Source organism: Magallana gigas, chromosome 5, assembly GCF_963853765.1.
Source record: "Magallana gigas chromosome 5, xbMagGiga1.1, whole genome shotgun sequence".
Taxonomy (NCBI): Eukaryota; Metazoa; Mollusca; class Bivalvia; order Ostreida; family Ostreidae; genus Magallana; species Magallana gigas.
This window is the reverse complement of record NC_088857.1, coordinates 8,451,226-8,473,219: the sequence shown is the minus strand read 5'-3', so window position 1 is coordinate 8,473,219 and position 21,994 is coordinate 8,451,226. Positions and strand designations below refer to the sequence as shown.

Genomic DNA, 21,994 nt, shown 5'->3' with positions numbered 1-21,994 from the left:
TTTTTTTAAAATTTCATATGTTCCAAGATTTTGAATCTTGAATATCTTCATATTATCCTTTTACATAACCCAGTGTATTTACTCATTTGAATTTTATATATAATGATTTTTATCTACATTCATTTCTTATAAGTGTTAATCGAGAATGATATGTTTAAATTTTAAGTTATTTGAAAATCTACAAATTATTCAAAAATATCAGTACAAATGCAAAAAGACATTTCCAATAAAAATAAAATAACAAACAAGTATTGAAAAAATGTCAAACAAGTTCTGCTGAGAGATTGGTCCATTAGTAGATTCAAAGCTTGTAATGGATCAATTTCACAAAGTAAAAGTTACTGGCTGCAAAAGTAAATTATTAAAAATAACTAGATGGTTTTTTCCCATTTCATGCACTGTAAACCAATATGCTTTTTGGGTAACTAAATCAAACAGGCAATATTAAAAACCATTTCGACGATTGTTCATAACCTGTTAAAATCGTTTTCATGAGAACGTTTCCATATTATGCAGTAAAATTCAATTATCGATTTTCTTTTGATTAGTTTCTGTTAGATAATAACAATGACGTATAAGAGTTCACTTTCATTCGCATGTTATAATCGTTGAACACAAGATATCCAAAAGTTCTGTAGATAAAAGATACGCTGTAATATACTCTAACCAAATTGGGTTCAACTAATTGTCTTAATTTATTCAAGTCATTCATGAAATTATGAACGCCATGCAGATTATGAATACAAGCAAAATTAAAGAGACTTTATTCTAATGAAATGAATTATGAACCTTACGATGCTTCAATAATATATTAATAATATAACGTACACTACAACGTAATCTACATGTAATCTAAGAGCCTGTTATATCCGATAATTACCCAATGAACCCCAATTATACGGTGTGTTCTCCCAAAGCCTACTCCTCAATTAAAAATAATAATTAGTCAAGGCAATTATGGGGCTCTCTAAGGGGACACAGGTAGACTTTACCTGTATATACTTTGGGGCACAGGTATAGACTTTACCTGTATATACTTTGGGGTACAGGTAGACGACAGTGTCTTGTTTTTAATTCAAAAAAAAAATAAAAGGATGCAATAAATAGTGCTATATAACCTAAATGTTTCAGTGAAATAAAAAAATCATTAAATGTTATTTAAAAAATATATATATATATATATCTTTCTTCATTTTTAAATTTACATCTTAACAAAATAAAAATAAAACATTATATCTTAAGGTATAAATTAAAATCAGAGATTTTAAAGGATGATTATCTAAATTATGACTGAGATAAAATTATGATAAAAAATCACTGTCTTCAACAAATTTGTCCAAGCTATGAATAAATGAACAGCACAAGCTTCAATAAAGTCATAAAACCAAGTAACTGAACATCATTATGGTAAAAAAAATTCACTTTGATATTTTTTAAATATTAGTTTTAAAATCAATTACTGTAAAGATGTTGAACTAAAGCTGTAAATATATGAAGTTAAGCTGAACTCATCCAAGCTGTAAATAAATGATGTTAAACTGAACTCATCCAAGCTGTAAATAAATGATGTTGAACTGAACTCATCCAAGCTGTAAAAAAATGATGTTAAACTGAACTCATCCAAGCTGTAAATAAATGAACACAAGCTGCAGAATTGTATGAATATAAGGAAAGAATCCAGACATCATCACTATTCACTCACAATGGCAAATGCACAGATCAACGTTAAGTTCATCACCAACAGAAGAGGAGGACGTAATCTCGCATTCAATGGCTACATTTACCGGGTAAATCGAAGGACGGACAGCAAGATCTTCTGGAGGTGCACTACATCTGGATGTTCCGCCAGTATCTCAACAGAGAACGACATCCCCACAGGTTTTGGACGACAGCAACACACCCATGCAGCGGACCACACTGAAGTTGTCGCCAAACAAATTATGACAGCCATCTCCAGAAGATGTACAGAGGAAGTTAAGCCCATCCCATCCATTATCAGCGAAGAACTTAACAAACTCCGAGACAACGAATGGGACGACACCAGCAGAGAGCTCATCGAGAGGCTGCCGACTTTCAACACTGCCAGGTCATCACTCTACAGAGCCCGCAGGAAACAGACACCACCACTTCCAAAGACTACAGCAAACATCAGACTGGAGGGGAAATGGACAGAGACAGAGACGGGACAACAATTCCTTCTACTAGATGACATCTTCCAGAACAACAGGATACTTGCGTTTGCGACAACAGACAACCTTCAAGACCTTGCTGCCTCCGAGACCTTCTTCTGCGATGGAACCTTCTACACCTGCCCCAGCCTGTTCTACCAGATCTTCACCATCCACATCATGACATCGACTTCGACACTGCAGTACATAACTCCTTCAGAGACGTTTTCCCCGGAATCACCACCAAAGGATGTTTCTTCCATTTCACACAGGCTGTTTGGCGCAAGGCACAGATCACAGGTTTTCAGATCCCCTACAGAGAAGATGACGTGAAGAAACTGATAAGAAGAGCAGCCGTCCTACCCCTAGTTCCTCTAGACAGCATCGAAGACGTGTGGTTCCAAGCCCTGGAAGACGGCGATGAAGCCGACCTGACGGAAGTGACAGAGACCTTTACAGACTATGTGACAGAACAGTGGGTGAATGGTGACAGACTTACTTGGAATCACTTCGGAACCAATGGACCACGGACCAATAACAACTTTGAAGCATGGCATTGGAAGCTGAAGAGGATGGCCCTACACGCGAACCCACACATCTACACTGTCATCAAGATATTCAAGGACATCCAGAACAGCAAAGAAATTCTTCAAATCCAGAAACAAGCAGGAGGAACCATTCGTCAACCGACAAAGAAGTACGCGACCATCAAGAGGAGACTGCAGACCCTGAAGGAGCGATACTAAGACAGGATCATCTACCTTATGACCTACGCAGATTCAGCATCGGAACTTCTTCATTTAGGACATTGACACAGTGACAGTGAAAGTGAAAGGACATTAAGACAGACTCCATGCCCAAATTACTTTGTAAATATTGTATATATACTGGTTTGAATTATACTTTTAAAACTTTATGTCATTTCGAATTGTTATTTATGGTTTAGACAACCATGTATTTATGAGTGTTTTAAAACAGTGCTATGTGTCCAATTGACAATTGTGTATAAAATGTTATGCAATTTTAAAACATTATTTTATTTTTTTAAATTATATGTAGTGCTAATAAATTAGATAAATATATTAAAATTGAGTCAATGTTTTCTTTTTAATTATGCAACAATTTTAATTATAACGACATTCAAAAATGACAAACTGTTATATTATTTTTCATTCAAGGAATCACAGGTAAAGTCTACCTGTGCCCCTTTAGAAGGCCCCATAATTGGCCAGTATAATTGTATAATGATAATGGGGCAGTAGGCGTTCGGAGAATCAGCCAATTATACTACGTAGAAAACCAACCAAACTTATTGATATCCCGATGAACCCCAATGACCAAAACTACCCCAATGAATCTAAAATAAGCCACCTGCGATGATACATTTCCTAATGATACAGAAATGAATCCCAATTTACTTAAAAATATCTAATCCCAAATATTTATTAAATAGCCCGACCATACTCAAAACAACATTAATATACTTAGATGGTACTAAAGTTTAGCAAAAATGATGCCAAAATGAGTAGTAATTGTGATGTAAAAAATGACAATAACAAACTGTCAACCATCTCAAAAATCCATAAAACAAAATACAAATTCAAAGCAGAGCAACATTAATGAATCTCAAAAATACTATTCTAAGTTGTTATTTAAAAATCCTATAATTTACTAAATAAACCTACATTACCAACACTTTTGTTTGACTTTCATGGTTCGTGTAACATAAGAGTATCTTCAGAGAGAGCCAGATCTCAATTATCATGGTTTTCTTTAACTAAAACTTGCTTGATGGGTGTTTTTTAATTAATATAATATGATTACTATTTACACATTTTGCATTTTAGTAACGGGGGATCAGGACGTTGCCAGGTAAAAAATGTTGTCCATGAATTATATTGGGGTATTTTTATACATCAATTGAGATATTTTAAGGACGTTGTTTACTCAGGGTTTGAGTTCTAAAATTCGGATTGTTATAAAGTTCAATGTCATGAGTAAAATTTGTTCTAAACACTAAAAGTATTCATGAAATGAATTATTATTGACAAACCATTCGGTATTTTTACTAAAAAATGGAATTAGGCTCAAACAAAGTTTGACTTTTAGCAAAACAGAGGAAATTCGGACTAAAATTTTCAGATTTTATTTTTTCACTGAAACATTTTTGGTGGTACTGTCATATTCAAAGTTAAGATTTTATCTTTTAGTCAACATAATTTTGCACATTTTCTGCTGGTTTTACCTTACTATTTTGTTTAGATATTCGAATGGCACACACTACAAAAATATTGAAAAATGCTTAAAAACGATAAAATACATGATATCTCAAAATTTTGATCATTGACCTCATATAACTTTTATGCCTGCAGAGTAAGGTCAATATACCTAGTTGAATGCTATTAATGTTTAAGTATTATCATCATTCAGTTTTTTGTAAAATTGAATCAAAAAAGGGTAGGAATTTGAAATCTGATAGAGGAAATTCGGACTGGAATATTCATAAAAATTGTGAATGAAATCTTAATGCTTTGTGTCTGTTTAGTGTCACTGCCATTCATAAACTGTATTTAATTTTTAAAAGAGTTTAGCAATTTGTATTATTTTCACAATTAAGAAAAATTCAATGATACTGAAAAAGTTTTAGGGACTTTTCTTAAAATTTAAAAAAATGGTCAATGGCCATTATCTCAAAAAGTAGGTCATTGACCTACTTTTTTGAAAGTGAAAAATAGCACTACCATGATAGGTCTTTAACACAAAATAGATGGTTTTTCATTATCATCAGTGGAATTTTTTCTCATTCTGAGTAAACGTATACCTTAATATGAATTACCACCGACTTTTCTAGCATAATGCTTTTAATTTTTGACAACTTTTAATTTTTTTTACATGAGTAATTAAAATCCGGGTGTTTTTGGAGTTTCCTTCCTTTATTATAGGGTCTCGCAAAATTAATTTTAAAATTCTTTTAACATACTATTTCATGTATTCGAAAAATATACTTCTATTTTATGCAATTGAGAATTTAAGAAAATTAATTTCCATGTATAGTGCAAAAAATAGCAGGAAAATCCTAACCCATCATGCTTTTCCCACAGAAAAACGTTACTGTGTTTAGCTATCTGAAAGGATATAAAATATTTGTATGCCATTTCTCAATCTTTGGATGCAAAGAGGAGAATATTACAAACATTTTGGTTTACAAAAAGTTGAATTTAGTGAAAACATGGCCGAGATATTGTCATTTAGGTAGGAGGTGTCAAATACAAAGATAGACCTTTCGAACACGACTGTGCAATTCAAAATTCAAAACTGACTTTCCACTTACTAATTCTACTTTATATAATGAATTGAACATAACCAATTGTACTGTGCATTTGAAACTGATGACAAAAAAAACACCCCCTCCCCCCACCGTCAAATAGATTTCGGATACTTCACACAATTGTATATTTTAATTATGCACACATGTGTAATAGTTTCATATTAAAAAATTAATTAATATAGCGGCTCAAAAGCCCATAAGAGGATACTCATTTTAACACATAATTAAACACGCATACACATAAAACACTATTACTTATTAGGTTTGTTACTGACTGTTTAAAGAAATTTGTGGGATCGGTAAAGTCCATAGAAGGCGAGGCGGAGCCGAGCCTTCTATGGACTTTACCGACCCCACAAATTTCTTAAAACAGTCAGTAACAAACCTAATAAGTGTTTTGTTTTGTCGAGGACCTAAAGTTTGATATGTAAACAAACGTTTGTATTGAAAATCAGTTCAAATAACGTTACGTCCGCCATGTTGCGCTATAAATTTTGACGCTTGCCTTTTAAAGAAATTTGTAAGGCAGCCACGTGACGCGTTTCATCCAATGACGTCGCGACATTCTAGTCCGAGGCAAAACAAATAAAATTGTTGTATCATATTCTCTCCATCCTATCAGTGAAACTAAAAACTATGAACTCATGATCGGAGCGTCTTTGTTGACATGACTTCACACTTAAAAATGTCACAATGCTAATGCATCACAATGTAAAACAACACGTCATAATACACAACTATATACTCAATGTTATAAAGTGAGGAACGAAACATGCACAAAGTATTTTTTTACATTCATTTAATGCTTGAGAGTCAAAATAAAACTCTACTTAACACATGTACAGAGCAAAATTGCTTACGCAGCAATTTTGTAAGATAAAGACGGATCAACGTTATATTAAGTGTTCCCTTTAGGGTTCAAAACACAGTTTTATATGTTACGTTATAGTGACGTTTTTAGATAAGGGACAAGCAAAACTGACTTGCATAAAAAAAAATATGAATTTTGTAAATATTTAAAAATAATGCACATATAACGTAATGCTAGAATTTATTTGACACTTAAAGCATGAGAAAATAGACAACAACAAGCACACCCATGCATTTTAGGCTTCTTCTAACGGCAGAATGCAAATAAATCAGCTATTTTAATTTCTGTGCATTTTCAAGAGCAAGTCCTTAGGCATCGTTTTATAGTATTTTCAGGGTACATTCGCCAGCTTTTTAAAAAGCTATATTACCCGCTAAAAATTGATGAAATTCTGCACTCTTAGAATTCGGATGTTTTTGGAGTTTCCTCCCTTTATTATAGGATCTCGCAAAATTAATTTTTAAATTTTTTCAACATACTTTTTCATGTATTCGCAATATAAACTTCTATTTTATGCAATTGAGAATTTGAAAAAAAATTTAATCCCTACCAATCACGCTTTTTTCCCAGAGAAAAACCTCCTGGATTTTATACGAAACTGTGTTTAGCTACCCAACATAGATACATGTACTTCAGTTGGAATCACCCAACCCCTATTTCTGGAGTTTTAACTTTTTGTGATAATTTATGTTTTGAAACATCAAAAAGTAATATATATTTTGGATTTATTTGTCAAGTAAACATTAACAAATCAAAACAATATTCAAAATATATCAGTTATTACGTTTACCACTTATGATTTTGTAAATCTACATTTCTAAAGTTAAAAATAAAATTCCGAACTTATGTAATTTAACAAGAAAATTTTCCATAATACAACTAATCTGAATGTCAACCTACTAAAAAAGAACTAAATAATAAGGTTTCGGGGAGGGGCACAAGTCAAAATCAATATGTTTTCTATACACATTTATAGATTAATAAACGACTCAAACAACTTGACTCCCACATTGTTTGGATATTTTACTTTTTGAAAAACAATATTATCACAGAATAACACAAAGGCAGATACAAGTATGTCTACAGACTGATGCTTATATTTTTATATACATTTTATATACATCATATAATTTACATATAGCTTGGTGCAGTTTACTAGACGAAGTAATTACTGTAAGATATATAGTCATGCACAAATGAATATACGTATACGTACTGTACATAGCCTTTAAAGGATATTATCTGATGATTTTGCATTTACCATTTTACCAGATACATCTGTTCATAATTTACAGTTTTCATAGTTTGAAAAAACAGTGCCGACAGATCATATTTATAAATGATAGATAAAAACTTATTCATCAGTTTCTTTATAATAAAAATTTTCCCAAGTCTCACTTATGGTTCTTATAACACACGAAGAGTTCAGCAAACTTCTTTGCATTGTATTCACCTTGTAGTCATCATTTTCACACTTGTTAGTTTGATGGTTGTTTCCGCGGTACAGTCCCATCCAAATGGATAGGTGGGGTCGTTATAAGGCATGGTCAGACCACATGTATCGGAACAACAAGTGTCCCACCACCCGCCGTACTGCAACATAGGACATCCGCAGCCACTGGGGTCAAGGTCGTGGGCTCCGAAAGGATGGCTCTCATAATAACGTAACATGTCACCTAAAATTTATTTAACCTATTTTGAAATAATAGTATAATTAATATGTTTGAAAAATCATTAAGACAAGAAATGAATTAAAGTTGTCTATGAATTGTTTATTGTTACTATACAACTCAGTCATCGATTATGCTTTCTACAACTCCACAGAACAATGACATCTGGGATACGCATGAATACACTCATTAAAACTGGATACCCCCATATGTAATGATGGAATAGAATTGAGAAATAAAAAATGTATTTTTGTCTTTTTAAATGAAAGAATACTAAGAAAAACATTAATTCAGTAATAATAGACGAATGTGGATTAGAGTTGTCAATAAATATTACATTGTTACTATACAACTCCGTCATCGAATATGCTTGCTGTAACAGTAACTCCAAACAACAGTAACATCTAGTATATGCATTAATACACTTGTTAAAACCGGATCCCTCTCAGATGTAATGATGGAATAGGTTTAAAAAATATAAATGTGTTTTTATGTCTTTTGAAATGAAAGAATAATAAGTTATAAAAAAATTACTTCAACCAAAAAAAAATCGTACTTGCGTTTCCCGTCATCGAGGAGACACGACTGAGTGTATACTGGCTGGAGGCACTGGATACGATGACGTCAAAATAATCAACATACCGGAAGCTTGCGTCACTGTACTTCAACTCAATGAACAGACGGGAACTCCAAGACGAGGTCAAATAATTAAAATAACGGTTTCCTGCGATAAAAAGAAAACGTGTTAATCAGAGAGAGAGAGAGAGAGAGAGAGAGAGAGAGAGAAGGCGGTGTCCTGTATGTGTGCACATGTGCGCATTTTTCTTCTCATTTCCAAAAAAGCATCTAATTTCCAGACATTGTTTTCATGTGTTACCTCTTGGGTTTGTAAATCATCTTGTTTATTATTTTATACTTACCTAGCCACATTTCTGTGAATGGCGACCCAAACCCGTCCTGATACTCGGCAAACGTCATGTTGAAGTCCACGGAACCGTCGTGTCGCTGGAGGATTACCTTCATAGAAAAGACAGATTGTTTGGCAACCATAATGTATTATATTATGATATGAAAAAAGTGTGAAGAAGCATATACTAGTACACTCCACGCTATCACATAGTAATGTCACACATAAGAAACATTTCTAAACATTGATAAACCTCTTTTGGGTATTCTTCAAACTTCATTTGTCACCGTGTAATTTTGGTTCTTTCAAAATTATTATAATACATTAATGAAGTGATTGTATTATGCTCATTGACAGTTTACTATAAATATCAGGGATTCTCACGAACAGTATCGTACAGAACGCCAACTCTAGAAAAACTGGCAGGTTTTCCCGAAGGTTTGACAATTACTACGCACTCGTAGCTTTATCAAAATCATAATGCCATAAATGCCTTTTGCTTGGCAGTGAGGTCATTCTTACCGTATATCCGTATCCATCCTTCATTACACATTCCACTAGGATGGGGTTGTTTGTTACTGGACTGGTGATTTCATAAACTCCACTCTCCGATGTGTGGCCAGAGACACAGTCGCAGTGAGAGCAACCTACAAACATACGGTATAACATCTCTACACTGTAAACGTAATTATAACGGCGAGTTGAAACATTGATGAATTTCATCCCGAGAAAACATGACGAGTGTTTATTTTGACGAACTATCAATATTTACAAGGAAATATATTGACTATATAGATTCAAGACATGTTGACCCTTTATATGTCAATTAAAGCTAAGAATGGACACACATTCGCCAAAAAAAAAACCAAATTCAATAATTAATGTCATAACGAAGCTACATTGAAGCAATGTAAGAACATGCTTACAAATTATTTTTTCTGAATTAAATTTTTGTTTAAAACATTCAATTGTTATTTTTCAATGCAAAATTCGACAACTTTTTGCGTTTGCGTCGGTATTTTTCTGAATCATCCCGAACTTGTTTTTACGCATGTCTTACAAGTAATAAACTGACTGAGTTGTAAGACCACATGATTTAAATACATATGGTATATATACAAATGAACAAATGTTCATTTCATTACAATCAACTGATCAGCGCGTGTCAAAATGTAAAGAATGTGGGTTTTTTTTAGAAAAACACAATTTGGGTAATCATATATTCTCCAATTTCGGGGAAAATAAAATATATCCTCAAAAACGGAGGTTCCCTGAGCCTGGCAAAAGAGAAAGTAAATTGCCATCGTAATATAAATTTGCAAAACAGGCAATAACCGTCACCGTAAATTACAACTCTGATTTCTTAATTATACAATTATACCAGGTATAAAATTCGGCTTGAGAAATACTGCAACTATAAATAAAAAATATAAAAAATTATAGTTAAAAGTCCTACTTTTACCTTTTTGTCCATATTCGCTAGCCAAGTGCGACGATCTATGATTGATTATAGTGTGAATAGAGAAAAACGAGGATCGTCACCCTTTGCTAGAGAAGATGCTTTTTGTCAGTAGTGGTTGCCTCATATAATAAAATTGATTGATTTTTAGATGTATTTTCTTGATTTTTTTTATCAGTTGATGTGTTTGTTTTTGTTGATACAGACAGTTACAATATCATGGCTGAGGTATTAAATCTAGTAAATTGAACTATATTAAAATTACTGCCGCAATAATTAAAAACTGCTCAGCTTCTGTGGAGGGGGGGGGGGTGCCGCCCCCGACCCCCTGCTTACAAATAGTTTGTACCAAGCTACGCCACTGAACTTTGATTAAAATCGGACAATCTCTACATTAAAGTTCACGGCGATTGTTGGTTCTTAGAAGAGGACGGGTGATCTGCACAAAATTATTTGTATTTGACTTGAACGTTGATCACTTTAACCATTATAAAACAATTATATGACACAAAGATATCCTACATGAAAAACCATGTTCCCAAAGACCGTAATACTACAGTTTAATACAGTGTACATCACCTGAATATGACCCGGATGTCGTTGTCTGCACTGTCACGCCGGAGGTTACGCTGGTTGTCGCCGATATTTGAGAGATGTCTCCGATGCATTCATCAGTTGAAGAAAACCCGTCACAAGTGTGCAAGTCGTGTGAAAGCTGAAATGTATGGTATTTTGAGTATTTGTTTGCAAAGTAAAATTTAGATTCAGATAATATGAAATTATACAATAGACCAGTAACTAACATATGAGTACATGCACTAATATTGCAAAACACTTGAGAGATTTTCAAAAGATATATAATACTGAATTCAGGTTCTCAAACAAATAAATTATGGCAGCAATACTAAGATTAAAAAATAAATCGTGTTCCAACATAGAAAAATACCTTGATAAAGTGCCGACAGGGAGCAGAAATGTCCAGAGAAGGCTTAGGATTTGGACTGTCATTTGTAAGTCTACACACCTGAGACGAATCGACGTCGCATAGCTCGAACCCGGTACAATCGTTTTCTAAGATACACTCTTGAGAACAATTCGCCATTTCGCGTCCTCCAAACATCTGAAATTCCTTAAAGACATGGTTGTTTATGTCGTAGTTCACGAAACCTTTGTTAACAAATTTGGTATTGCTGAGGAAGGCAAAAGCATAAATACTTAAACATAGGACCAACAGCATAAATCTTGGAATCTTCACCATTTTCAACCACGTATCACAAGCTAATACGTTTTTGTTCAACATTCGACAGTTTTATAGTAGTCAAAGTAGCCCGGGGAACTAACATTTATCATAATTGGGGTTCACAACGGAATCGCTAATATTGATTGATTAATAGAAACATGTATTATTGATGTGATGAAAACTCTGAGGCATGTTTATGCATAAATTTAATAAATGGTACTTTTTTCTCTTTAAGTAATAATCATGCTTGATATCGATCTTGCTTGATCAGCGGAAACTTTCATCAAGAGTTAAAAATGTAAATTTATTTTTTGAAAACCTACAAACAGTTTGCTTCTTGAATTTTTAGAAATAACATTTAATTTTATACTTTTTGTAACACATACAGAGAAAATGAACATTGCACAAAATTATGTCGACCCAACGTTCTCTCTCTCTCTCTCTCTCTCTCTCTCTCTCTCTCTCTCAGTAAATGTTGTTGAGCAGATAAAAACTACAATATATATAAAAAGAAAAGAAAATAACAACACATTCATACACAATTAATAATTAACATTCTGTCTCAAAGGAGATTTTCATACTTGACGAACAATATTCATGGAAGTTATATAATTTTTGTAATAATATGAGCAATATTCATTCGTAAAAAAAATTGTCAATCGAAGAATGACAAATATTTTCGTGAAAAAGACTAAGGAGGCAGGGAAGAAAAAGAATTCTTCTTATTTACATTTCTGGAGAAAAGTTATATTTTTAAAAAGTATTATTTTACGTAAATTTTGTTTTACGTATTCTTTATCAATTATTAATTGTGGATGAATGTGTTGTTATTTTCTTTTCTTTTTTAAGTTACGAAATGGTTATGCAATACGTACATATATTCAACGCACTTTGAAAAAAAACCACACTTTTTTTTCAAAATGCATTGACTTGGTTTCAAAATAAACGCATTTTGAAAAATCCTTTCAAAGTGTGTAATTTTTTTATACTGCGTTGTAACGGAGCGGTCACGGTCCAGTATACGTAGCTATCGTCTGAAGGTTTATTATCATGAATGTCTAGTTATCTTAAAGTTCGTCGGTTCATTTGTTTGAGGGTGTATATATATATATATATATATATATATATATATATATATATATATATATATATATATATATATATATATATATATATCTATAAATTCAAAAGGTTCAGTAGCCAGAAAATCCATATAGTGTAAAGTCCTGAAGTTTTGAACCAAAATATACTGACTATAAGGTAGTACTATACTCAGTTTTGTGCGGGCAAACTGTGGATTGCTATTTTAGCTTATGTCTAACCCCTGATATGGAAACTCGAATTATTTTGCCCATATTTACAGGAGACATATTTTAAAACTTCTAGGCCTAGCAATGAATTTGAAGTTGATAGACCTTCTATTATTGTTTTTTGTTGTAATTTATCATGTACAAATTCCTTTGGAAAAGAGGAAAAAGTTTTAAATATCAAAAATGTCCTAGTTTGTCATTGAAATATTATATCATGTTAAAACGTATCGTAATTGGTACAAATTTGAAGATTTTCTATTTATAATTTTTAAGCAAATACTTGTTCATTAGTTGCCAGTGGTATTTTGTACGTATAAAATTGACATAATTGAATTTGACTTCGTTCAAACTGTAAAATCTATGCTGTATTAAACTGCAACACTGCTTTTAAATTGCTTAATATAAAAATATTTCATAATTATGTTGGGAATCACAAAATCTAAAGAAAACATGTTAAATGGTCAATATAAAAAATGACAATAAAAAACTGTCAACCATCTCAAAAATCCATAGAACGAAATACAAATTCGAAGGAGAGCAGCACGGACCTCTAAAAAGATAGTGGTAGGATCAGGTGCCTACGAGCATCCTCTGCTGACCAATGTAAAATGGTCCATGTTTGGAAATCTTTTGTATCCAAATTACATACAGTCTTCCAATATACTGGAAAGATTTTTATATTTAAAATTCCAAGAATTTTTTCATGACAATTATCTGCATCGTATGTGATCATTTGATTGATTTACACGGACTGGTACAATTAAAATTATTTTTTTTTATAAAGAAAGCACATTTTTCCTGTTACTTATTGTTTATGGGGTTTTTTTAATTGCAATTTCCTGTATCAATTTTGATTGATCAACTTAGAATGGTACATTATAAATGAATATTTTATACAGAAAATCATACTGTGTTTTCCTCAAAATTCAGAGAACTCTTTTATTGCAATTCCCTACACAATTTTTTATTGATTTACACGGAATTTTACATTATGAAATGATTGAATATTTTATACAGAAAAAACACTATCGTATTACCTAAAATTCAGAGAATTCTTTTAATGCAACTCCCTGCAACAATTTAGATTGATTGTCACGAAATGGTACATTATGAAATGAATATTTTATACCAAAAATATTGTTTCACTTAAACGTCTGAGACTTTTAAGTTGAATTTTGATGATTTCGTGGAAAAGTACAAAGGTAAAAATTTAGAAAAAAAATCACTGCAATTCTCTGCATCTTTGATTTACATGGAATGGGCTTCGTTCGTTGAAATCGTCGTCCTCCATCCTTCATCGATTGTGGTTCATTTTGCTTAATTTTTACATATTAGTACAAATCTAAATTGATATTTTATATATTAGATGTTTACAGGCAATCAAACCTAGTTGTGCTAATAAGTCACCCTTAACATTGCCAAGCATTCCAGTTATGATTCGATTGGATGGATAACATAGGCCCATCTCATCCTCTCATCATGACTTGAATTTTAATAACATTTTACATAATTACATCAACCATAACGAACTGTAAATAATAACCAGAACCAGAAAAGAATGACAACGATTTTATTTTTTAATCTTAATATTGTAAATGTAAGCAATTTAGATTCCAAGAAATAAGAATACATCTCCTGATTTACAAGTATATTCGTAAGATTTTGCAATGTTACATTTTGCGCTGATCTTAACGAGAAAAATAATATAACACAAAATTTAATGATATCTTATGATCGTAAAACACTTCCCAAAAAGTATCGTGATAACAAAGAATAATAATGAATAGTAACGAAGACCTTACCGATACAGGTACTGTACCAGAATATCTTAATATGTATACCAAATAAGATACAGTTGAAATGTTTGCTTCCTTATATCGCCTCTTTCTTTAAAGTTATATTACACTAATCATAGAATACTTTGCACTTTTTCTAGTACCATATAAAGATAGCCGAGAACCATTTATCAGCTATGTAAGTGAAACTCGCATGTAATCATATATATAGTTTTTAATTAATAAATATTCTATAATTTATTTATGTAAAATATACAGTACCGTATGAGTCAGCTATTGTTATAGTATTGAACAAGTTACGGTAATGAAACAATCAATTTTAAAATGTTCAACGATGAATCTAAAACGCATCAAATAAGCCAAGTTCTTTAATTTCTAGAACAGAACAAAATATGGTATAAAAAGCTTGAATATAATTAAACTTGAGAAAACCAACAAAGTAACAAGCATTTTAAAATATTCGGATTACAAACACTTTAAATGTTTTATATGACACACGTTATCCATGGTTTAAATAATTTTCCACCAGGTCTGACTAAAACATACTGTCGACATACGATAAGTTCTGCTTATTTTTGTAAAAGTTCCACACTCTTCTAGCCATCATCTTTACACTCGTTAGCTTGATAGTTGTTTCGGTGCTATTGTCCCATCCAAATTGATACGTGGGATCGTTATAATGCATGGTCGGACCACATGGAGTCCAGCAATAATCGTGCTACCACCCGCCTTACTTCAACATAGGACATGCACAGCCACTGGGGTCGTGGGCTCCGAAATTATAGCCTTCAATGTTACTTAATACGTCACCTTTTAATGAAAATTGCTATAATAAAGTATGTATATTAATTTACTAATTATAATCTAAATCTTGTAGACGAGAATGGATAAAAGTTGGCTATTTCTTTTACTTTGTACTTTACAACTCAGTCACAGATGGTGCCTGCATGATGTACGGGGTTGCCTACCCATTTTACCAAATTGAAAATCAACAATCGTCAATAAATTCCAAAATACGCATTGTTGCCTATCAATATTTACAGCGAATACAAATATACCGGTCTGCAACATATCCTGAAAATTTCAATGGCATGGGTTATTCATATCATTATCGACGTAATTTGAAAAATCTCGATCTGATCCGGCTTTTAATTTGTCCCGGTCTGGGTCTGCCTCAATCGCAACTTCTCGGGCCTTTCCGGCAAGCTCGGAAAAACACCTCGAATGTATTACCTAAGCGTCCATGACAACCCCCCTTTTTATAAAATTTGATATAAATACAACACATTTTACGATCTGTTGAGATTTCACCTAGACTTCGTTAAAGCCAATGATATACCCTAAAATATACCACAAAAGCGACACACGAGGCTGTCTAGCCGAAACTTATTTCAATGGGAAGCGAATCCATTTTGTATGAAATTCTAACATCCGGTGATGTTAATACATTCGAGGTGTTTTTCCGAGCTTGCCGGAAAGGACCGAGAAGTTGCGATTGGCATTGCCTACCCATTACTCGTATGGAATACCGAACCCGAAGCTATAAACTGATTGAAACACGCCTTTCCTTTATTAATATTTTCGTAATATCTCATTATTCGAAACAGAATTAGCCCATAATTTTTGCAATTTATAATTTCCTTTCCATAAGGAATATTTAAGCTAAATTACGTTGAATTTGACTCAGTAGTACTTGAGAAAAAGAATTTTAAAAATGCACACCCCCTATTTTTCTACAGTTTCAAGGTTTTCTCAGCTTTTAATAAAGATCGGTCGTTCATTTCTGCAATTTATAAGCAGTTTTAGAGAGGAAGTTCGAAATGTTAAAAATTTACAGACTGACAGCGAACAAGCAGACGACAGACAAAACGTGATCAAAATAGCTCACTTGAGCTTTCAGCTCAGGTGAGCTAAAAAGGGGGTGACTTACCGGGCTGGTAGTAATGTCTTATTTGTTTGTTATGTATTTCCTTGTGAGCTAGTCCTCCCTTGAATGTTGACCTGCCCGTGAATTCAGGGAATTTACCCCGGTTATCCTCACCAAGAAGAAACTGATTACATTCCAAAGAATAACGTTCGTCAGGCCCTCTCAACGTAAACAACTTGCAACAGTAAAGAACACGGTATTTTGAAGGGCTTCTGCGTTGTTCATCCCAAATATTCCCTTTTCCCAAACAACTGCTTGAATTCGGGAAGTATGGGGTCAGCTTATTTTCTTTTCCCCCCAACCTCTCTGCTTTTTTTTTTTTTTTTTTTTTTTTTTATAATTTATTGTTTTTGTTCCATACATACTAATAATAATGTTGACATTATTAAATTCAGTTTTTATAAATTTTATACACATGCATACTCACTCACACACAAGTATAATTACATACATTTTTCAATATTAGTGGTAAATGGTTACTTTGCTTCCAAAAAAAAAAATAATAAAATAAAAAAAATAAAAAAAAATAAAAAACCAAAAAATAAATAACAAATAATAATACGAATAGTAATAATCAAAATATCATAAACTAATCTAAAATGTTTTTCCATGTAAGCCACAATTTTTCAAAATTGCGCAGCTTTTGATTTTGGATAGCAGCATATTTTTCTACATGGTATTTTATTCTTAAATGACTGAGTAATCCACGAAAATTTGGCATTTTGTTTTGCATTAAGCATATAAAAATATATTGTTTAACATATAGAATTATGAAGTTTATAACCCTGTTATTGTTTGACAATGGTAGATCACCGAGAATAACATTCGAAACATTGAAACCAACTCTTTCAGAGGTTTTTCTGTATATATGAAGACTTAAATCACTCCAGAGTGTTTGTACTTTATCACAAGCAATGAAAACATGTATTATTGTTTCAACATTTTCCATACAAAAACCACAACAATCAGAAGTTTTAATGTTAATTTTCTTAAGGTATTTTCCAACAGAAACAATTCTATGTAAGATTCGAAATTGTAACCACTGGGCAGAAGAATCACTAGTGGTTTTATAACAAATTTTAAAAACATCTTGCACTGATATTGTGTCTACTCCATATGGCCTAAGCTCTGCCTCCCACTTGCTGATTGAGGTTGGAATAGCCTCATTTTTATTCAAGAAATTATAAAAGATTTTTGAGCATTTTTCAGAAGATATGAGAGGTTTAAAAAATAAAGGTACATATGGATTAGGAAGTCTTTTGAAAGAAGACCTATCTATTAACAATGATTTCAAATATTTTGAAATAGCTGTAACAATGCTATTGTATTGCATCACACAACTATCAGATAGATTGTATGTGTTTTTAAGAACTCCAAAGTCTAAAAGATTACAATCATCATCAAAAAAATCTTGCACAACCTTTATTCCCTTTTCATACCAGGATTTAAAAAAAACTGGTTTGTTGTTAACTTTTATTTTAGAGTTATACCACACTGGAATATTATGAAATTTGTTTTTAAAGTGCGGAGAGTAAGTAAAAGATTTCATATAACATGACCAAGCAATCAAAACATCTTTCCAAAAGGCGTTATTTTCTTTTAACAAACAATCAAACACAAAACTATCTCCAAAATCTACAATTTCTGTAAAATATCATCTCCATTGAGAGCATAGAAAATATCCATCCATGGTTTATGTGAGCAAGTTAACCTTTTAATCCATGTACATTTAAGTGATGTAATAAAACTTCTAACATCTACCATTTTCATACCACCTGACAAGTAGTCTTGTGTTATAAGAGACCTTTTAACTTTGTCTGTTTTGGATTTCCATAGAAACTCAAAAAAAGCTTTGCATATAAATGCTACAATCTCCAACCTCTCTGCTTAATGCGTCCCTCATTTTACTGTCCAAAATTTTACGGAAACCTGCAAATCTTGGATCTGCCGCATCGAGAAAGTTCTCGTCATTTATTTCACGATCACATAAATATCTTAAAATACCACAGCTAATGTAATAAAAGGTTTCTGCAGGATATTCTTTACCGTCTTTTCTGCGTACTTTCATAGTAAAGCGTCTCAAAATAAAAGTTCAGCTGCATAGCGTCCATGGTTTCGATTTGTGGTAGTGAGTTCCGCCCTTTGACACTGCGCGTTTCGTTCGCGCCGCCAAATTTCAAATATGTGAGTATAATATGAAAAACGGATATTTCTTTTTCGAGATGCGATTTTCTTGACTCTCTATCAAAGCTTGAATTACTTCTTTGTCAGCTTCACAACCAAATCGTGACTCCTCGAAATTTTGAAAATATTCACTTTTTGTCACCACGTCTACGTCCATGCCAGAAACCCCGCCCTTCTCTGCGTCGAAGCTCATGTCAAAATTCATAAAATTCTCCATTTCTGCTTCAAAATCCATGTAACACTCCTCAAGTTTATTTTCTCCAAAACACTAGTTCATTTCTATTTTTTCACATGCCTGAGAAAAAATTAAGTCCTTATCATTAAAAAAAAAAAGGCCCAAATCTCGTAAGGCACCCGTGTTCACTGTTGGAAAGCTGCAACCCGACATCCTTTCTCTTTCACAGCCGGTCAAAAATTGCTTCGAAGAATATTTTGGCGGGAAAAAGAGAATATGCACGCGGTCACCTGACAAAACCTTTTTTATTGGTCAGGCACCAGGTACTCTTAATAAGACACTTACTAATGGTCTAATTAAAAATCAGGCACCAAACATTTGTCACAAGACACTTACTGATGTTTTAATTGGCGCATGATACAAAAAACTATTGAATATTTACCATAGTGTATACTGAATTATTTGGACGAAGGGCAGAGACTCGTGCTTTGTAACTGCCCTTCGTCCAAATAATTCAGAATACCCATAATAAATATACAATAACTACTACATGTATCCTAAGACATGTCATAAGATGGATCTACTTTCATGACGTAATACCTGGACTTATGTTTTAGTCTACCTTGACCTGCATATTTGATTCCGGAAATGGCATTTTCCATCAAATTTAAATGAGTTCTAATTTATCAACCATTTGATTACTTTAATTTAGTTTTTAAAAAGTCGTTTTGCTTTATGATAGATTTGATCAAGTACCAACCCGTATTTATTTAAGAAATAAGGAATTATTCTTTGAGTACTGTGAGGGGATAATTTCGGTCGGGTCGTGGTCAAATCCAATAAACCCCGAAGGCTTTATGATAAATATATTTCAACTGTATATCTATTCAATATCTGTATGTCTCTTCATTAAATTGTTAATTCCTCATTAAACTTAAATATTTGTATATGCAGCACTGTATGCATCTAAAAACACATTTCCTTAATAGCATGCTTACAGGTTTTCAAAAATGTATGAAAACATAAGCCCAAAAAACTACCGTTAATGAATTTTCCAAAATATGGCAAAATTAATATCATATCCCCGCCAAAAATAAAAAGCCATACTTTATCATTTACCTGATAGTTTAACTCTAAGGTACCGTATTTATAGTATTTTTGAAATATTTTCTATCATCAACACATATATATTCTGATATATTAGAAAATGGTTTTTGGAAATCAGAAATTCCAATTCTTGATATCAGAAAAAAACTCTAATATCAGAATTTTAATTTTTAAAAAAAATTAACTTTTGATATTAAAAAAAGTTGAATTTCTGATCTAGAAAATTCGAATTGAGAATTTGATATTTTAATATCAATGAATTAACATTAAATTTTTATATCAAAAATACATTCTAGATATAAAAAATCTTTTCTTGATATAAAAAATTTGAATTTTATCCAAACAATTTTCTGATATCTAAAAATCTATATTGGATATCAAGAATTATTTTCTTTCTTTTATATCATGAAATATCAAGAAATATTTTTTGAAATCAGTAATTCAAATTATTGATTCAGTAATTCATTATTTGATATCAGAAATGCATCAAAAATACTGAAACCGCGTCACATACGTTACAGCTATCATACACACGAATGCAACACTTTATATTTAAATAATCTGGTCCTTGATAAAGAATCATTTTATACTCATGTACGTCTCAGTACCACAGTTTCATATAAGGGTAATCAAAAAGCTTAAAAACTTAAAAAACTTAAAAAATATGATATAAACAACATTTCACTTTTGTTTGATCTTGGATCTACTGTCACGAGCGAGATCAAACAACAGTGATATATTCCATACGTAACACAATTTGATGACGACAGCGGGGGACTATTGGTAATTAAGATTAAAATTCAGGAGGAATATGCACGTACTTTTCACAATGTCTTATTAATACATGAAAGTGTAAGTGAACTAAGATAAGATACAGCCCATGCTATTTTCATTTTCTCTCTCTTTAATACAAGCATGATACTCCATTTAAAGAATTGTTTTAACCCTTTCAAAACATTTTCCTGAATACTTTGTGCCAAATTGATTGAAATTTTGGAAGTGGTTCAAGGGAAGTCGAAAACATACAGTATATGTAAAAAGATTATAGACACTAGGCATAAAGGGTGACTAGCTCAGCTAAAAATGTTTGTTTAGGTGAGATAAAACCTTTGAGATTGCATAATTTATAGCACCTGTTGTAAACAGCCTTCCGTAGATATTTTATGATCTTAGTATCAATGGAATGTCAAAGAGTTGGAATGGAAATCAAGAGACAAATATCGATTAAATTAGACCCAACATACGGACAAATATCAAACTTTTATAACTGATCATATTCTATAGTTGGCACTTTTATTTAGATAAGAGCCATTTTATTGACGACGCAAAAATAAGAGTGGAACAAACGATAGTCTAGAGAATAACCTGTCTTCCTGGTAAACGTGTTTTTTTTAAGACAGTTTAAAAAGACAAAGCACATACTCGTATTGATCAAAACTTTATTGTGTTGACTTGGTTTGGAATTTCTCGGTTTCGCAGTGCAGCACCATAAAATTAAACGTCTTAGTTATGGTTTTTTTTGCCTCAACAAAGCAAAAGAAATATTGCAAAATATTAAAGCAACCAGCTATCTAAACTTCAAGGGCGAATCAGCTTGCTAGATATAGTAAGATAGTTTAAACCTTTCGGTAAATACAAGTTAAAATGTCAAAACGTAGACTTTGTTTAGGGTTGAAGATGCTGGTAAAGATACCAATCATTGCATATAGACCATATACTTGGACTAGAACAATGAATTAATGATAAGTAAATCAAAGTTTAGTACTTATTTATTCATTTCAAAACAACCAATGCTATATACATAACAAAGAGACATTCCATATACACAGTTAAGATTTTTTTACGGAAATCG

At 32.2% G+C, this 21,994-nt stretch overlaps 1 protein-coding gene and 1 pseudogene across 1 annotated transcript; one reads left to right on the top strand and one right to left on the bottom strand.

The window, feature by feature from the left end:
• The first annotated feature begins 1,504 nt into the window (after positions 1 to 1,504).
• On the top strand, positions 1,505 to 3,048 carry LOC136275714 (uncharacterized; annotated as a pseudogene).
• A 4,768-nt stretch (positions 3,049 to 7,816) lies between these two features.
• LOC105331858 (protein scabrous) lies at positions 7,817 to 11,707 on the bottom strand. The gene is made up of 6 exons (XM_011434226.4): positions 11,350 to 11,707; positions 10,983 to 11,118; positions 9,467 to 9,591; positions 8,958 to 9,054; positions 8,594 to 8,761; positions 7,817 to 8,043 (listed from the first exon to the last, which is right to left on the bottom strand). Exons 1-6 carry the CDS (start codon positions 11,701 to 11,703, stop codon positions 7,817 to 7,819), a joined length of 1,107 nt encoding a protein of 368 aa, XP_011432528.3. The 5' UTR covers positions 11,704 to 11,707.
• Between the last annotated feature and the right edge of the window lie 10,287 nt (positions 11,708 to 21,994).